Source organism: Scyliorhinus canicula, chromosome 1 (genome assembly GCF_902713615.1).
Source record: "Scyliorhinus canicula chromosome 1, sScyCan1.1, whole genome shotgun sequence".
NCBI classification, from domain to species: Eukaryota; Metazoa; Chordata; class Chondrichthyes; order Carcharhiniformes; family Scyliorhinidae; genus Scyliorhinus; species Scyliorhinus canicula.
In genome coordinates, this window is record NC_052146.1 from 80,355,275 (window position 1) to 80,373,137 (window position 17,863).

Here is a 17,863-nt window from a genome sequence, read left to right on the forward strand (position 1 = left end):
ATTCCCATGCATATCACCGTCTTCAGTGCGCCCCAGAACGTGTAGGGAGAGATTTCCCCATTCTGGTTGTTCATAACGTTTCCATCTATGGCCTGTGATATGTACACACAAATCGAGTGTCCCTCCCACTTACAGGACCACAGGTGCTTTGTCCAGTTCAGGATATTTTCCCAATCTTGGTACCGGTGCAGTTACGTAATGATGGCTTGCGGCTGCTCCCCGGACTTGGGCTTTGGCCGGAATGAACTGTGGGCCCTGTCCACTTCTCGGGCTTTGGGGAAGCTTTCTCCTCCAACATGTTTACCTGTCATCAGACGTCTGGGACAGCATTTATTGCCCATCCATAATTGCCTTGAAGTGAGTGCATTTCAGAGGGCATTTAAAGAGGCAGCACGGTAGCACAGTGGTTAGCACTGTTACTTCACAGCAACAGGGTCCCGGGTTCGATTCCCATCTTGGGTCACAGTCTATGCGGAATTTGCACATTCTCCCGTTTCTGCATGGGTTCCCTCCGGGTGCTCCGGTTTTTCCACAAGTCCTGAATTGGACATTCTGAACTCTCCCCCAGTGTACCCGAATAGGCGCCGGAGTGAGGCAGCGAGGAGATTTTCACAGTAACTTTATTGCAGTGGGTTTTTTTTTAAATTTAGAGCACTCAATTCATTTTCTCCAATTAAGGGGCAATTTAGCGTGGCCAATCCACCTAGCCTGCACATCTTTGGGTTGGGGGGCCAAACACGGGGAGAATGTGCAGACTCCGCACAGACAGTGACCCAAGCCGGAATCGAACCTGGGACCCTGGAGCTGTGAAGCAATTGTGCTGTCCACAATGCTACCGTGCTGCCCCTGGTGCAGGATTGTCCCTACAGTCTGAGGCTGTGCCCTCAGGTTCTAGTTTCTCCTACTGGTGGACACATCCTCTCCACGTTCACTCTATCTGGGTCTCTCCGTATTCTGTAAGTTTCAATGAGATCCTGTCTCATCCTTCCAAACTCCACTGAGTCCTCAACCGCTCCTCAGAGGACAAGTCCTTTATTCCAGGGATCATTCTAGTGAACGTCCTCTGGATCTTCTCCAAGACCAGCACATCCTTCCTTAGATACGGCGCCCAAAACTCCTCACAATATTCCACATAGGGTCTTACCAGAGCCTTATAAAGCCTCAAGAGTACATTCCTGCCCTTGCATTCTAGCCCTCTCGACATGAATGCTGACATTGAATCTCGTACTGGCCTCCCCAAACAGGCACCGGAATGTGGCGACTAGGGGCTTTTCACAGTAACTTCATTGAAGCCTACTTGTGACAATAAGTGATTATTATTATTGCAATTGCCTTCCTAACTGCCAAATGAACCTGCATGTTAACATTAAGAGAATCCCGAAGTAGGGCTCCCAAGTCCCTTTGTGCTTCAGATTTCCTAAGCCTTTTCCCATTTAGAAAATAGGCTATGCTTCTATTCTTCCTCCCAAAGTGCATAACCTCACACTTTTCCACATTTTATTCCATCTGCCACTCTCCTAGCCTATCCAGGTCCTTCTGCAGCCTCTCTGCTTCCTCAACACAACCTGTCCCTCTACATATCTTTGTATCATCTGCAAAATTCACAACAATGTAGTCAGTTACTTCCCACACAGGAAGCATGGTCACTCAGGCTGGGGACTTGTCTTAGCATATTCAGGACAGGAAGGGAAATTATTGTTCCAGGAAAGCTGTGCTGTAGTGTCCCATCTCTGGCACTAGGGATTCAATTCATGTACAATATAGTCAGTTTACCTGCTGTTGCTGCTGCTGCATCTGCAGTTTAATTATCTGCTGCTGTTGTGCCTGGAACTGTTGCTGCTGCTGTTGTTGCTGCTGCTGCTGCTGTTGTTGTTGTTGTTGCTGCTGTTGTTGCTGCTGCTGTTGTTGTTGCACGGCTTGTTGGGCCTGGAATTGTTGCTGTTGTTGCTGGGCGATCTGCTGCATCTGTAACTGGGCTGGAGGATTGGATTAATAAAAGAACACCATTAACCTCAACCCCCCTCATTCAAAATGCGAACTTGACCCTGGACCCAGTCGGTTCCTTCACAGAGGCAAAGTGTGTCTCACACAGTTCACAAGAGATCATGAGGCAGGAATCCAACAAGGCACAGCACTCACCAAGTTTGCAAAAGTTCCATGTGCAGGGTGTCTTGTACTTAATTGGTGTAAACCTGGTCATTCATATAACAGAGTTCTGTACCGATCACACTGGATGAACCACAGTAAGCTATGTGCTGGACACTGCACGTATAGTAAATGCCCACGTATAGTAAATGCCACATGACAAGAGATGAGCTTGTGCTACCTTCCTCTGGTGGTCACATCAAAAAGATTTTATAGCAAAAAAAAACTAACGTTCACAAATGGGTTTGAATCTAAACACAAAAGCTGAACTGTCATAAGAATTCAAACATGGGGATGGGAACATGCTACCCCTACCTAGGCTACATGTGACTCCAGACCTAAAGTGTGATTGACTCAAGTGCTTAGCAAAGCCACTTAGTTGTAAAAACATTTACGGCTAAAGCAAGGGATCTCCAATCATGAATCCTTGTTGCCTCGTTACTCACATCGCACTTAAAAATGAACTCCCTGGCTCCCAATCTTTATCAGCACTATTTCGAAACTTTAGTACCTACTGCAATATGCCAGCAAATCATTGATACAGAGAGTAGTGAACGAGGGACCAAAACTAGAGAAGGGGGTCAGCTGACTAGTACCATGATGCAGAAATGCTCTTGGCTCGGGTTATGAATTTTTGGAATTTTCTGCCACAGCGGACTGTCAAAACCAAAATCGATAGATTCTTGGAATCAAAGGGAACCAAGGGACACAGGAATTGAGTGGGAAAGTGGAGTTGAGGTCCATGACCATACAGAGCAGGTTTGAAGGGTTGAGACACATCCTCCACTTATTAAATTCCTACATTATGATGAAGAAAATTCTCTGTATGATGCATACGTGATGGGCCTGAAGCTCCCATTCACAATGCCCACTTGTGAATTAATATATACCGTAAGGCTCAACACCAAATGTACCACGGATGAGCAATTTTTAAGCAAGTGATTGCGATAAAGGAACTTCAGCTAAGAGTACTGCCCTTCAACTCCAGCCTGTGATCATCTCACCATCACTAACTTTCACACACATTACTTGTAAGTGAGATATGAAGTTGATTCACATTGATATTGATGATGTGGAGATGCCGGCGTTGGACTGGGGTGAGCACAGTAAGAAGTCTTACAACACCAGGTTAAAGTCCAACATGATTGTTTCAAACACTAGCTTTCGGAGCACTGCTCCTTCCTCAGGTGAATGAAGATGTTCAAACCTCTTCATTTACCTGAGGAAGGAGCAGTGCTCCAAAAGCTAGTGTTTGAAACAAACATGTTGGACTTTAACCTGGTGTTGTAAGACTTCTTACATTGATATTGACAATTGGGAGACGGTGACTGATGGCCGTGACCTCTGTAAGCTGACTGTCTGGGGGGGCATGGTAGAGAAAAGCTGAAACCTTACAGAAAGGATATGAGAGAAATAGCCGGGCGCATATCCACCAGTGTGGGAGAAGTCAATTATACCAAGAAGTCTTTTGTTTTCAACTGGAGATGAGGAGGAATTTCTTCTCAGAGGCTCATCAGTGGTTGGAATTCTCTTACCCAATGAGCAGTGGAGGCTGGGTCATTGAATACATTCAGGCTGAACAGAGCAGTTTTTTGCTCGACAAGGAAGTCGAGGATTATGGGGTGCAGGCAGGAAAGTGAAGTGAAGGCCACAATCAGATCAGCCATGATCCTATTGAATGGTCCTTGAAGGGTCAAACAGCCTATTCCTGCTCCTATTTCTTATGTTCTTACAAAGTTAAAGTAAGAAATAAATGCAAAAACCAAGAAATTTATAAAATTAGGGCAGAGAGAGAGAGGATTGATGAAGGTAATGCAATTCAGTTGTGCATGAAGTCTTTCAAAAGGTGTTTGGCAAAGTGCTATATTAGCAAAGACCATGGGTTTAAAAGAGAAGTCAGCTGCATGCACAAGGAATTGGTTAAGGGACGGGGAGTATGGGTAAATATTAATCAGACTGGAGAATAGTATTTAGCACTGGAGATTAGGACCACTACCGCTTTCATGACATATTAATGGCTTGGACTTGGATATACAGTGTTGCAATGTAAAGGATAGCAATAGATTTCAAGACAACATGGTGACATGGGCAGATACATGACAGATTAATATTTATGCGGACATCTCTGAGGTGATCCATTTTAGTGGAGGAACAAGGAGCAGCAATATAAATTGTGTAATTTTAAAGGGGATGATGCACAGAGAGACCAAGGGCTATTTGAACGGGACATGACAAGTTAAGAAGACTATTGAAAAAACATTTAGGATACTAATTCTTATCAATAGAGGAATTGACTGCAAAACCAAGAAAGTTGTGTTAAATCACAACACAATACCACTCAGGACTCAGCTGGAGTATTGTATTCCAATCATGGCACTACACTTTCGGAAGGATGCCATGGTTTTGAAGAGGGTACACACGAGACTTACTAGAGTGGTACCAGGGATGAGGGGATTGAGTAGAAAGACAAGAGAAGCTGGATTGTTTCACTCTATAGAGCAAGGGAGATTGCAAAGAGATTTGATGGAGGTATTCAGAATCATGAAAGATTTAATTACCCTATCAAAACCAATTTCAGTGCAAAGGGTCAGTAACCAGAGGACGCAGACATATGATAATTGATTAAAAGAATCATGGGCGATATGAAAAAGCAGTTTGCAGCAAGCTAGCACAATCTAGAATACACTGCCTGAAAGGGTGATGGAAGCTGATCCAATAGTAACTTTCAAAACTGAAAACGTGCAGGACTCTGGGCAAAAAGGAGGGAGTGACCCTAGTCACTGTCTGTGTGGAATTGCACATTGTCACCATGTCAGTGTGGGTCTCACCCCCACAACCCAAAGATGTGCAGGATAGGTGGATTGGCCATGCTAAATTGCCCCTTAATTAGAAAAAATTGAAAAAGAGTGGGAAGAATTGAATAGCTCGTTCAAACAGTCAGCACAGGCACCATGGACTGAATAGCAGCCCTAATTCTGTGCTATATGATTATATAACAGGGTAAAGAAAATGTTATTTCTCCTGGTTAATGAACAGTATTATCCCACCCACCTGGCCCTGAAAGGTTAACTGACTATTTTTTTTCAATCAGTCTTTCTCCACACAGCTTTGGAGCACAGAACAAAAAGGACGGCCTACAATAGATCCTGGATGTTCTTCAGCACCAATACAATAATCTGAAATAAATACCTGGACAAGTCAGATACATTAACAGAATATTTGATACTCTGAGGTCTGACTACTCTAGCTGACCCCTGTCAAAGGGCTGGACATTAGCTGCAAGAACCTTAGAATCAAGATTAGAATCAAAATTCGAGGACAGTGGAGGAGGTACAAGGGAGCGTCGGTCTGGACCCCGACATGCAACAACCACAGGGTTGTCCCGGGTAGGATGGATGGTGGGTTCAAAGCTGGCAGAGGGCAGGTATCAGAAGGATGGGAGATCTGTTCATAGACGGAAGCTTTCCCAGTTTGAAGGCGCTAGAGGACAAATTTAATCTGCCGCCAGGGCCGCCTTTAAATATCTGCAAGTACGAGCCTTCCTGAAAAAAGGTAGTGGCCTTTCCGACACTGCCGCCACTGAGGATACAGGACAGGGTGGTCCCCGGCACCTGGGTGGGGGAGGTGGTGTCGGATATCTACCAGGAACTACAGAAGGCGGAGGAAACCCTGGTGGAGGAGCTCACGGGCCAGTGGGAGGAGGAGCTAGGTGAGGAGTTGGAAGCGGGTCTGTGGGCAGAGGTCTTGGGCAGGGTTAATTCCTCTTCATCATGTGACAGGCTCAGTCTAATTCAATTTAAGATGGTCCACCGGGCACACATGACGGCAGCGAGAATGAGCAAGATTTTTGGGGTAGAAAACAGTTGTATGAGGTGCAAGGGCAGCCCTGCAAACCATGTCCACATGTTTTGGGCATGCCCGGAGCTTAGAGAGTTCTGGCAAGGGTCAGCGAGGGCAATGTCCAAGGTGCTTAACACACGGGTGGTGCCGAGTCCAGAGATAACAATCTTTGGAGTGTCAGAAGACCCGGGGGTTCAGAGGGCGAAAGAGGCCGACGTCTTGGCTTTTGCCTCCCTAGTAGCCCGGAGACAGGTTTTATTAATGTGGAGGGACTCGAAGCCCCCAAGTGTAGAGACTTGGGTTAACGACATAACTGGGTTTCTCAGCCTCGAGAAAATAAAGTTTGCCTTAAGAAGGTCTATCGGAGGTGGCAGCTGTTTGTCGACTTTCTCGGGGAAAATTTAAATGTCAGCAGCAGCAGCAATCCGTAGGGGGGGTGAGTGTTTCATTGGGATGGTGTGGGAAGACTGGGTCACGTGGATAATGTCTATTTAATTGTTATTGTATATTCTCTTTTTACACTATGTTAATATTCACTCGTTTGTTTTGTTATTATTGTTACTACTGTTTTTATAATGAAACATTTTGCAAAACCTTAATAAAAATACTTTTTTTTTAATGGAATTCGAACGGAGTGGGTGGGGAGAGAGGAAGGAAGGAGATTTTGGTAGTAGGAGGCCAACATGGCACTGTCTATCTGCAATTGTATGGAGAGATATTCAAGAGTGTGCTTCTCCAGAAGCAGGAAGGCCATGCTGTGCTCCCAGAGTGTGTGAAGAATGTCTTATGAGGGAGAACAGTTTAGCTCAGTTGGCTGCACAGCTGGTTTGTGATGCGGAGTGATGCAAACAGCACGGGTTCAATTCCTCTACCAGCTGAGGTTATTCATAAAAACCTCACTTCTCAACCTCCAGACCCCCCCCCCCCCCCCCCCCCCCCAGGTGATCCTCATGTTAAATCACCACCCGTTAGCTCTCCCCCTCAAAGGGGAAAGCAGCATATGGTCACCTGGGGCTATGGCGACTTTGCTTACTTCATTTTATTTATGAGGGAGAACATGCAACTCAAACCAGGGATCCGATATTCTAACAAAGACACAACAGCCTCAATGCATGACATATTTGGACATCATTCGGTAGAATGGCCACGACATGGAGAAATCTGGTTGAGGAATATGAGTCTGAGTTTTTCAGTTACGGAGGTTTAAACTGCAACTGGCGACATTTACCATGAACATTTTCCTCTGAATATATTTTAACTTTGTCAGTAGGTTAATAAAATGCATAAAAATGCTGTGCAGAAGAATTGTGTGGACGTGCTAACATATTTGTTTCAAGTACTGTGGAGTGTAACTTAACCTTCTTAAGAGATTTACTTATCTATTCTGAATTTAATAAGTGTAAAACACCCAACAGGCTCAACCAGAGAGCTGCTATGGCAGTAAGCACAGAGGCCATTTTGTATATCAAAACTAAAGTCTGGTTTCCTCCTTCTCAACATAGCAGCACACCTACAAGCCTTCCTTCCTTCCAGTAGGAGTGTAGATGGTCGAGTCACTGCACCTGACCAATATCAGACACCTCTAACATCACATTCTCGTCAAGATCAAGGCAAAGCTACTGAGCAAGTGGATGGCAAACTCAAGGATCGGTTAACAGGGGACTCAAACCGAGGAGCATAGTCGAGCGAGGAAAGTGCCACAAAAAAGACATTGAGACAGTGACTGCCGTAAAACAGGTGTGGCCTACTTCAGGACTTTGCAACTTCCATATCCTACTCACACTGCTGCTGCGCACTTGGCGGGAAGCCAGGCATGTGCGGCACCATTCCAGACGTACCCGGCTGAGTCTGTCCAGGATGTGACATTGATTGATTCAACTGTCCCAGACCTGCCACTCCGGGGGGACGAGTGGCCATCATCCCACTCGAGCTCCCCGTAAGGCCACCTTGCAAGTTCTGCAAAGCGTTCATTGGATCTAGGAGGGAGGGAAACAAAAAATAAATAAAACATCTATTAAATTCTATAAAGAGAAGCAGACACCCAAATAACCATCAGATATACCTCAGGGCAGCAGGGCATGAAAAGAAGTGATCCGGCTCAGTGCGCCTGTACCAATTCTTTGAAAGAGCCACCCAATTAGTTGCACTCCTTATTCTTCACCCATAATCTAGCAAAGTTTTCCGATCAAGCATTTATCCAATTCCCTTTTTGAAAGTTACTTTTCAGTCTGCTTTGGTTTCTGATCATAACTTCTTTGTCAATAGAATACAAGCCAGTTGAAGTGAAAACTGAGATCCAGTTTTTCTTTACTGAGAATTCATTGACTTTGTTCAATCACATAGCTCTCCTCCAACCCCAGCGTCCCAGCTGACCCCTATTTATGTGTTCAAAATACTTAATTTAAAATGCTCTTCACGGTGTATCTTAACAATATAATTAACATGCTACTAACAAATTCCCCTTTCTTTCTTGAAACAATAAACTTTATAACACAAATAATTTCAAAGCAAATCAAAGAAAAAAAATTATTTACCAAATTTCGTATAAACCATCATAATACAGGAAGCCCCTCTTCCAGGACCTCCAACAATTTCTTCAAGCAAGCATTTCTTTTGTAAAATAGTCTGAGGATTGGTGGCTTGAATCAATCTATCTTAGAGCTCTCGTTTTCCTCTAACATTTCTTTTATGCCAGCAAGGCCAATCCTTAACCTTTGCTCAGTCACACACACTGCTAAATGTGCATTTTTGCCACAGAGAATGGTTACCACATAACCTTCATTGAGCAACCTTTCTCAGAATGCCCCTTAGGGATTACCCTCAAAATGTTTGATGAGCAAAATCCAATATCTTTTGGATCACCCAAGGCTGAAAATGTGAGTATATGTTTCTCTGAATTTAATTTCTTTAATGCTTTAATTGCTCTCAGAAGAACGTCCTCAACTTAGCATGTTTCATAATAGTACTCAGTCCCAGTACGTCCAAACTAGCATCAGGTCTAGGCCGAGTGCACAACCAGTTCGGCTGTCCAATCAAACTTGTGAATTAGTCTATTTCTTCCTCAGATGCAGAAATATTTTTGTCAGGACCTGGCCTGGCACCAGACATACCTAAAATGAACCGTCAACCTGGTGAAGCTACATCACAAGGCTGCTTGCATACCAAGCAGCAGAAGAAGCATGCAAGTCAGAGCAAAGTGATCCCACAGCCAGTGGATCAGATCTAAGCTCTGAATGGTGATGGACAGCAAACTGGAGGATGCGGCTTCACAAATATTCACATCCTCGATGACGGAGGAGTCCAGCACATCAGTGCAAAAAGACTAGACTAAAGCATTTGCAGCAATCTTCAGCCAGAAATGCTGAATGGATGATCCATCTCGGCCATCAGAGGTCTCCAGCATCACAGATGCCAGTCTTCAGTCAATTCGATTCACTCCACATGATATCAAGAAACGCCTGAAGGCACTGGATACTTCAAATCTATGGGCCCCGACAATATTCCAGCAATAGTACAGAAAACTTGTGCTCCAAAACTTGCCGCGCCCTAGCAAAACTGTTTGAGTACAGTTTCAACACAGGCATCTATGTGGCAATGTGAAAAATTGCCCAGTTATGTCTTGTACAGGAAAAGACTCAACCAATTACGCCCCGTCAGTCTACTGGCAATCATTAGTAAAGTGATGGAATGGGTCATCAATAGTGCTACCAAGCGGCATTTGTCTGCTCACTGACACTCAGCTTGGGCACCACCAGGGTCACTCAGCTCCTGACCTCATTACAGCTTTGGTTCAAACACGGGCACTATGTGCCGGTAGCACAGTGGTTGCACTGCTACCTCACAGTGCCAAGGACTCGTGTTCAATTTCAACCTCAAGTAATTGTATGGAGTTTGCACGGTCTCCTGTGTCCACGTGGGATTCCTCCGGGTCTCCAATTTACTCCCACAGTCCAAAGATGTGCAGGTTGGGTGGATTGGGCATGCTAAATTGCCCCTTGGTGTCCAAAAAGGTTAGGTGGGGTTACATGGTTATGGGGATAGGGTGGTGTGAGGGACAAGGTAGAGTGCTCTTTCCAAGTGTCAGTGCAGACTCGATGGGCTGAATAGTCTCTTTTTGCACTGCAGGGATTCTATTTGAATGGCAGAAGAGCTGAACGCCAGAGGTGAGATGAGAGCAACTTCCCTTGAAATCAAAGCAGCTTTTGACTGAGTACAGCATCAAGGCGTACCAGTAAAACTTGAGTCAATGGAAATCAGGTAGAAAACTCTCCGCAGGTTGGAGTCATGCCTAGCACAAAGGAAGATGGTTGTGGTTTTTAGAGGTCAATCATCTCAGTTCCAGGACATCACTGCAGGAGTCCTTCAAGTTAGTGTCTGAGGCCGAACCATCTTCAGCTTCATCAATGCTTCATCAATGACCTTCCTTCCATCATAAGGTCAGATGTGGGGATGTTCACTGTTAATTGCACAATTTTTAGCGCCATCCATGACTCCTTAGATACTTTGCAGTTCAAGTCCAAATGCAGCAAGACTTTGGCAATATCCAGGCTTGGACTGACAAGTGGCAAATAACATTCTCGTCACCCAAGTGCCAGGTAATGACCATCTCCAACAAGAGAGAATCTAACCAACGCCCTGTGACATTCAATGGCATTACCATCTCGGACTCCCTCACAATCAACATCTCACCTCTCGATTTCACAAAGCCTGTCCATCATCTACAAAGCACAAGTCAGATGTGATGGAATACTCTCCACTTGCCCTGATGAATGCAGCTCCAACAATACTCGAGACGTTTGATACCATTCAGGGCAAAGCAACCCACTTGATTGGCACCCCATCCACAAACATTCACTCCCTCCACCGCCAATGCATAGTGGCAGTAGTGTGTACTATCAATAAAAGCACTGCAGGAACTCACCAAGGCTCCTGAGAAAGCACCCTCCAAACCCACAACTGCTACCATCTGGAACAGGGGTGGGCAAACTTTTTTGTGCAAGGGCCACATTCAGAAATTCACAATTTTAAAGGGCCGCATAGTATATTAAGTAAAATAATTAATATTTAAAATAGCCAAAATAAAAGGTTTTTAAAGAAAAAAAAAGCAATTAATTTTTATTAATTAATATTTTAAAGTAGAAACTTTACATGAAACACATTTATTTGAAAAACAAAGTAACTCAGTTTAAAGAAAAAAAAGCAATTAATTTTTATTAATTAATATTTTAAAGTAGAAACTTCACATGAAACACATGTTGTGCCGAGCAATGATCACCCTACTCAAGTCAACGTATCCACCCTATACCAGTAACCCAACAGCCCCCCCATTAACCTTAAAATTAAAAAAAATAAAACAAATGTAAAAAATTTTTTTTTTGGACTTGATCTTGGTGGGCCGCATAAAGACCTTTGGCGGCCCGCGGGCCGTAGTTTGCCCACCCCTGATCTGGAAGGATAAGGGTAGCAGTAATTTTCCAGTATGGCAATCAAACAGTTACACCTAGACTGCAGCAGTTCAAGGTGGCAGCTCAACACCACTTTTTCATGGGCAATTAGGGATGGGCAATAAATACTGGCCTGACCAGTGACACCTATGTCCCAAGAATGAATATTTTAAGGCTGCGCAATCTTGACCTCCTACGATCAGAGACCCTTCACAAGTCAGTGATCTTTTCCGAGAGTCAGAGCTACTGGTTTAGCACAGTGGGCTAAATAGCTGGCTTGTAATGCAGAACAAGACCAGCAGCGTGGGTTCAATTCCCGTACCAACCTCCCCTAACAGGCGCCAGAATGTGGCGACTAGGGGCGTTTCACAGTAACTTCATTGAAGCCTACTCGTGACAATAAGCAATTATTATTACTTTGCAGGCCGTTAACTTTTTAGGATTAGTCCGCTTTTAGAACTCGTACTGTTTTTGCGGGCCATCTATATTTTTTTATATAAACATTTTATTGAGGTATTTTTGGTATAGTGACAACAAAATAAAGCTATTTACCTCCTGTACAGGTCCCACCCTTATTGACCCCCTACTCTAATCTAAACTACTCTCTCTCTCTCCCCCCCCCCCCCCCCACCGCGGACAATTAATTTCCAGCAAAGAAGTCGACGAACGGTTGCCACCTCCGGGTGAACCCTAACAGTGACCCTCTCAAGGCGAACTTGATTTTCTCCAAACAGAGAAAGCTAGCCATGTCCGATAGCCACGTCTCCGACTTTGGGGGCTTTGATTCCCTCCATGCTAATAGTATCTATCTCCGGGCTACCAGGGAAGCAAAGGCCAGAACGTCTGCCTCTTTCGCCTCCTGCATTCCCGAATCTTCCGACACCCCAAAAATCACCACCTCTGGACTTGGTGCCACCCTTTTTTAACACCGTGGACATGACGTCCGCAAACCCCTGCCAAAATCCCCAAAGCTTTGGACGTACCCAAAACATGTGGACATGGTTCGCCGGTCCTCCACCCCAAAGAACCTGCTCATCCGGGTCACTGTCATGTGAGCCCGGTGAACAACCTTAAATTGTATCAGGCTGAGCCTGGCACATGTTGTAGACGTGTTGACTCTACTCAACGCGTCTGCCCATAGACCATCCTCTATCTCACCTCCCAGCTCCTCCTCCCACTTGCGCTTTAGCTCCTCGGTCTGCGTCTCCTCCGACCCCATAAGCTCCTTACAAATGTCCGAGACTCTCCCTTCTCCTATCCACAATCTGGAAACTACCCTGTCCTGAATCCCCCCTAGCAGTAGGGGTGGGAAGATTGACACCTGTTTACGAAAGAAGTCCTGCACCTGCAGATACCTGAATTTGTTTCCCCCCGCCAACTCAAACTTTTCCTCCAACGCCCTCATATTCGGAAAGCTCTCCTCTGTGAACATACGGAGTGAGACTCATACAGAGTGGGAGATTGAAATTTGGTAATTTGGTGCAGTGAAGTAAATCAGCAAAGGTAAGTGGAAAATCTAATTCTGCTGTTTTTCAGTTAAAAGTGCAGTGTGGAGTCTGATTGGTTGAAGCTGCCCCCCCCCCCCCCCTAATTGCTGAGAGGCAGTTATCTGTGAATCACCTGAGGCCTGTTCAGGGGCACATTGTATTATTCTCTTTGAAGTTAAGGGTTTTTTTGAGTCATCGGTTAGCTGAGGTCTGTATAAAAGACAGACAGAGAGCGCACACAGTAAGCGAGCACTTTTCCAGGAGACTCATCCGGAGTGAGACTCATACAGAGTGGGAGATTGAAACTTGGTAATTTGGTGCAGTGAGGTAAATCAGCAAAGGTAAGTGGAAAATCTAATTCGGCTGTTTTTCAGTTAAAAGTGCAGTGTGGAGCTTAGTGTCTGATTGGTTGAAGCTGCCCCCACCCTAATTGCTGAGAGGCAGTTATCTGTCAATCACCTGAGGCCTGTTTAGGGGCACATTGTATTATTCTCTTTGAAGTTAAGGTTTTTTTTTGAGTCATCGGTTAGCTGAGGTCTGTATAAAAGACAGACAGAGAGCGCACACAGTAAGCGAGCACTTTTCCAGGAGACTCATCTGGAGTGAGACTCATACAGAGTGGGAGATTGAAACTTGGTAATTTGGTGCAGTGAAGTAAATCAGCAAAGGTAAGTGGAAAATCAAATTCTGCTGTTTTTCAGTTAAAAGTGCAGTGTGGAGCTTAGTGTCTGATTGGTTGAAGCTGCCCCCCCCCCCCCCTAATTGCTGAGAGGCAGTTATCTGTCAATCACCTGAGGCCTGTTTAGGGGCACATTGTATTATTCTCTTTGAAGTTAAGGTTTTTTTGGAGTCATCGGTTAGCTGAGGTCTGTATAAAAGACAGACAGAGAGCGCACACAGTAAGCGAGCACTTTTCCAGGAGACTCATCCGGAGTGAGACTCATACAGAGTGGGAGATTGAAACTTGGTAATTTGGTGCAGTGAGGTAAATCAGCAAAGGTAAGTGGAAAATCTAATTCGGCTGTTTTTCAGTTAAAAGTGCAGTGTGGAGCTTAGTGTCTGATTGGTTGAAGCTGCCCCCACCCTAATTGCTGAGAGGCAGTTATCTGTCAATCACCTGAGGCCTGTTTAGGGGCACATTGTATTATTCTCTTTGAAGTTAAGGTTTTTTTTTGAGTCATCGGTTAGCTGAGGTCTGTATAAAAGACAGACAGAGCGCGCACACAGTAAGCGAGCACTTTTCCAGGAGACTCATCTGGAGTGAGACTCATACAGAGTGGGAGATTGAAACTTGGTAATTTGGTGCAGTGAAGTAAATCAGCAAAGGTAAGTGGAAAATCAAATTCTGCTGTTTTTCAGTTAAAAGTGCAGTGTGGAGCTTAGTGTCTGATTGGTTGAAGCTGCCCCCCCCCCCCCTAATTGCTGAGAGGCAGTTATCTGTCAATCACCTGAGGCCTGTTTAGGGGCACATTGTATTATTCTCTTTGAAGTTAAGGGTTTTTTTGAGTCATCGGTTAGCTGAGGTCTGTATAAAAGACAGACAGAGAGCGCACACAGTAAGCGAGCACTTTTCCAGGAGACTCATCCGGAGTGAGACTCATACAGAGTGGGAGATTGAAACTTGGTAATTTGGTGCAGAGTGTGAGGAGGTGCTTTTTAACCCTGGTAAGTGACTGGTAAGTAGTCTCTCTTTTTCTTTTCATTGTCTAATTTATTTATTTTTATTTTGAAATTCTAGTTGTTTAAGTTTACCAAGTGTTTAAGACATGGCAGGAGATCCCAGACCCGTGTCATGCTCCTCGTGTGCGATGTGGGAGCTCAGGGACACGTCCACTGTCCCTGGCTCCTTCACGTGCAAGAAGTGTGTTCAGTTGCAGCTCTTGTTAGACTGCTTGACGGCTCTGGAGCTGCGGATGGACTCACTTTGGAGCATCCGCGATGCTGAGGAGGTCGTGGATAGCACGTTTAGCGAGTTGGTCACACCGCAGGTGAAGGTTACTGAGGGAGATAGAAAATGGGTGACCAAAAGAAAGAGCAAGAGTAGGAAGGCAGTGCAGGTGTCCCCTGCGGTCATCTCCCTGCAAAACAGATATACCGCTTTGGATACTGTTGAGGGAGATGGCTCACCAGGGGAAGGCAACAGCAGCCAGGTTCATGGCACCGTGGCTGGCTCTGCTGCACAGCAGGGCAGGAAGAAAAATGGCAGGGCAATAGTGATAGGGGACTCGATCGTAAGGGGAATAGACAGGCGGTTCTGTGGATGCAATCGAGACTCCAGGATGGTATGTTGCCTCCCTGGTGCAAGGGTCAAGGATGTGCGGGGGGGTGAACAGCCAGCTGTCGTGGTGCACATAGGCACCAACGATATAGGTAAAAAAAACGAGATGAGGTCCTACAAGCGGAATTCAGGGAGTTAGGAGTTAAACTAAAAAGTAGGACCTCAAAGGTAGTAATCTCAGGATTGCTACCAGTGCCACGAGCTAGTCAGAGTAGGAATGTCAGGATAGATAGGATGAATGCGTGGCTCGAGAGATGGTGAAAGAGGGAGGGATTCAAATTCCTAGGGCATTGGGACCGGTTCTGGGGGAGGTGGGACCAGTACAAACCGGACGGTCTGCACCTGGGCAGGACTGGAACCGATGTCCTAGGGGGGGGTGTTTTCTAGAGCTGTTGGGGAGGGTTTAAACTAATGTGGCAGGGGGATGGGAACCGATGCAGGAAGTTGGAAGGTAGTAAAACAGGGACAGAAGCAAAAGGAAGTAAGGGGAAAAGTGCAAGGCAGAGAAGACATAGTCAAAAATCTAAAAGGGCAACAGTACAAGGTACAGTGACCGAGGGGAGCTCAGTGAATAGGCCCAGTAATAACAAAAGGAATAAAACTGGAGATGTTAAGATTCAAAACAGAGGTAAAAAAACCAACATAAGTGTACTTTATTCCGAATACTACGAGCATTCAGGTAAAGTAAATGAGTTGATGGCACAAATCATCGTAAATGACTATGATTTAGTGGCCATTACTGAAACATGGTTAAAGGATGGTCACGACTGGGAGTTAAATATCCGAGGGTATCAAACTATTCGGAAGGACAGAGTGGATGGTAAGGGAGGTGGTGTTGCTCTGTTATTTAAGGATGACATCCGGGCAATAGTAAGGGATGACATCGGTGCTATGGAGGATAAGGTTGAATCTATTTGGGTGGAAATCAGGAATAGTAAGGTGAAAAAGTCACTGATAGGAGTAGTCTATCGGCCACCAAATAGTAACGAGATGGTGGGGCAGGCAATAAACAAAGAAATAACTGATGCATGTAGAAATGGTACAGCAGTTATCATGGGGGATTTTAATCTACATGTCGATTGGTTTAACCAGGTCGGTCAAGGCAACCTTGAGGAGGAGTTTATAGAATGTATCCGCGATAGTTTCCTAGAACAGTATGTAATGGAACCTACGAGGGAACAAGCGGTCCTAGATCTTGTCCTGTGTAATGAGACAGGATTGATTCATGATCTCATAGTTAGGGATCCTCTCGGAAGGAGCGATCACAATATGGTGGAATTTAAAATACAGATGGAGGGTGAGAAAGTAAAATCAAATACTAGTGTTTTGTGTTTAAACAAAGGAGATTACAAGGGGATGAGAGAAGAACTAGCTAAGGTAGACTGGGAGCTAAGACTTTATGGTGGAACAGTTGAGGAACAGTGGAGAACCTTCCAAGCGATTTTTCACAGTGCTCAGCAAAGGTTTATACCAACAAAAAGGAAGGACGGAAGAAAGAGGGAAAATCGACCGTGGATATCTAAGGAAATAAGGGAGAGTATCAAATTGAAGGAAAAAGCATATAAAGTGGCAAAGATTGCTGGGAGATTAGAGGACTGGGAAATCTTTAGGGGGCAACAGAAAGCTACTAAAAAAGCTATAAAGAAGAGTAAGATAGAGTATGAGAGTAAACTTGCTCAGAATATAAAAACAGACAGTAAAAGCTTTTACAAATATATAAGACAAAAAAGAGTGGCTAAGGTAAATATTGGTCCGTTAGAGGATGAGAAGGGAGTTTTAATAATGGGAAATGAGGAAATGGCTGAGGAACTGAACAGGTTTTTTGGGTCGGTCTTCACAGTGGAAGACACAAATAACATGCCAGCGACTGATAGAAATGAGGCTATGACAGGTGAGGACCTTGAGAGGATTGTTATCACTCAGGAGGGAGTGATGGGCAAGCTAATGGGGCTAAAAGTAGACAAGTCTCCTGGCCCTGATGGAATGCATCCCAGAGTGCTAAAAGAGATGGCTAGGGAAATTGCAGATGCACTAGTGATAATTTACCGAAATTCACTAGACTCTGGGGTGATCCCGGTGGATTGGAAATTAGCAAACGTGACGCCACTGTTTAAAAAAGGAGGTAGGCAGAAAGCAGGAAATTATAGGCCAGTGAGTTTAACTTCAGTAATAGGGAAGATGCTGGAATCTATCATCAAGGAAGAAATTGCGAGGCATCTGGATAGAAATTGTCCCATTGGGCAGACGCAGCATGGGTTCGTAAAAGGCAGGTCATGCCTAACTAATTTAGTGGAATTTTTTAAGGACATTACCAGTGCAGTAGATAACGGGAAGCCGATGGATGTGGTATATCTGGATTTCCAGAAAGCCTTTGACAAGGTGCCACACAAAAGGTTGCTGCATAAGATAAAGATGCATGGCATTAAGGGTAAAGTAGTAGCATGGATAGAGGATTGGTTAATTAATAGAAAGCAAAGAGTTGGGATAAATGGGTGTTTCTCTGGTTGGCAATCAGTAGCTAGTGGTGTCCCTCAGGGATCCGTGTTGGGCCCACAATTGTTCACAATTTACATTGATGATTTGGAGTTGGGGACCACGGGCAATGTGTCCAAGTTTGCAGATGACACTAAGATGAGTGGTAAAGCGAAAAGTGCAGAGGATACTGGAAG

The 17,863-nt window shown here is 44.8% G+C and overlaps 1 protein-coding gene across 5 annotated transcripts in view; it reads right to left on the minus strand.

Moving 5' to 3' along the window:
* Nucleotides 1-17,863, minus strand: part of med15 (mediator complex subunit 15) — a 198,478-nt gene that overhangs the window by 141,376 nt on the left and 39,239 nt on the right. For 3 of the 5 annotated variants that reach the window (XM_038793917.1, XM_038793935.1, XM_038793955.1), the window contains exons 5-6: nt 7,767-7,961; nt 1,774-1,976 (exon numbers count right to left, since the gene is read on the minus strand). In XM_038793917.1, the coding sequence (XP_038649845.1) occupies nt 1,774-1,976; nt 7,767-7,961 (398 nt within the window). The remainder of the gene's footprint in view (nt 1-1,773; nt 1,977-7,766; nt 7,962-17,863) is intronic. The other 2 variants (XM_038793925.1, XM_038793946.1) reach the window with 2 other exon arrangements.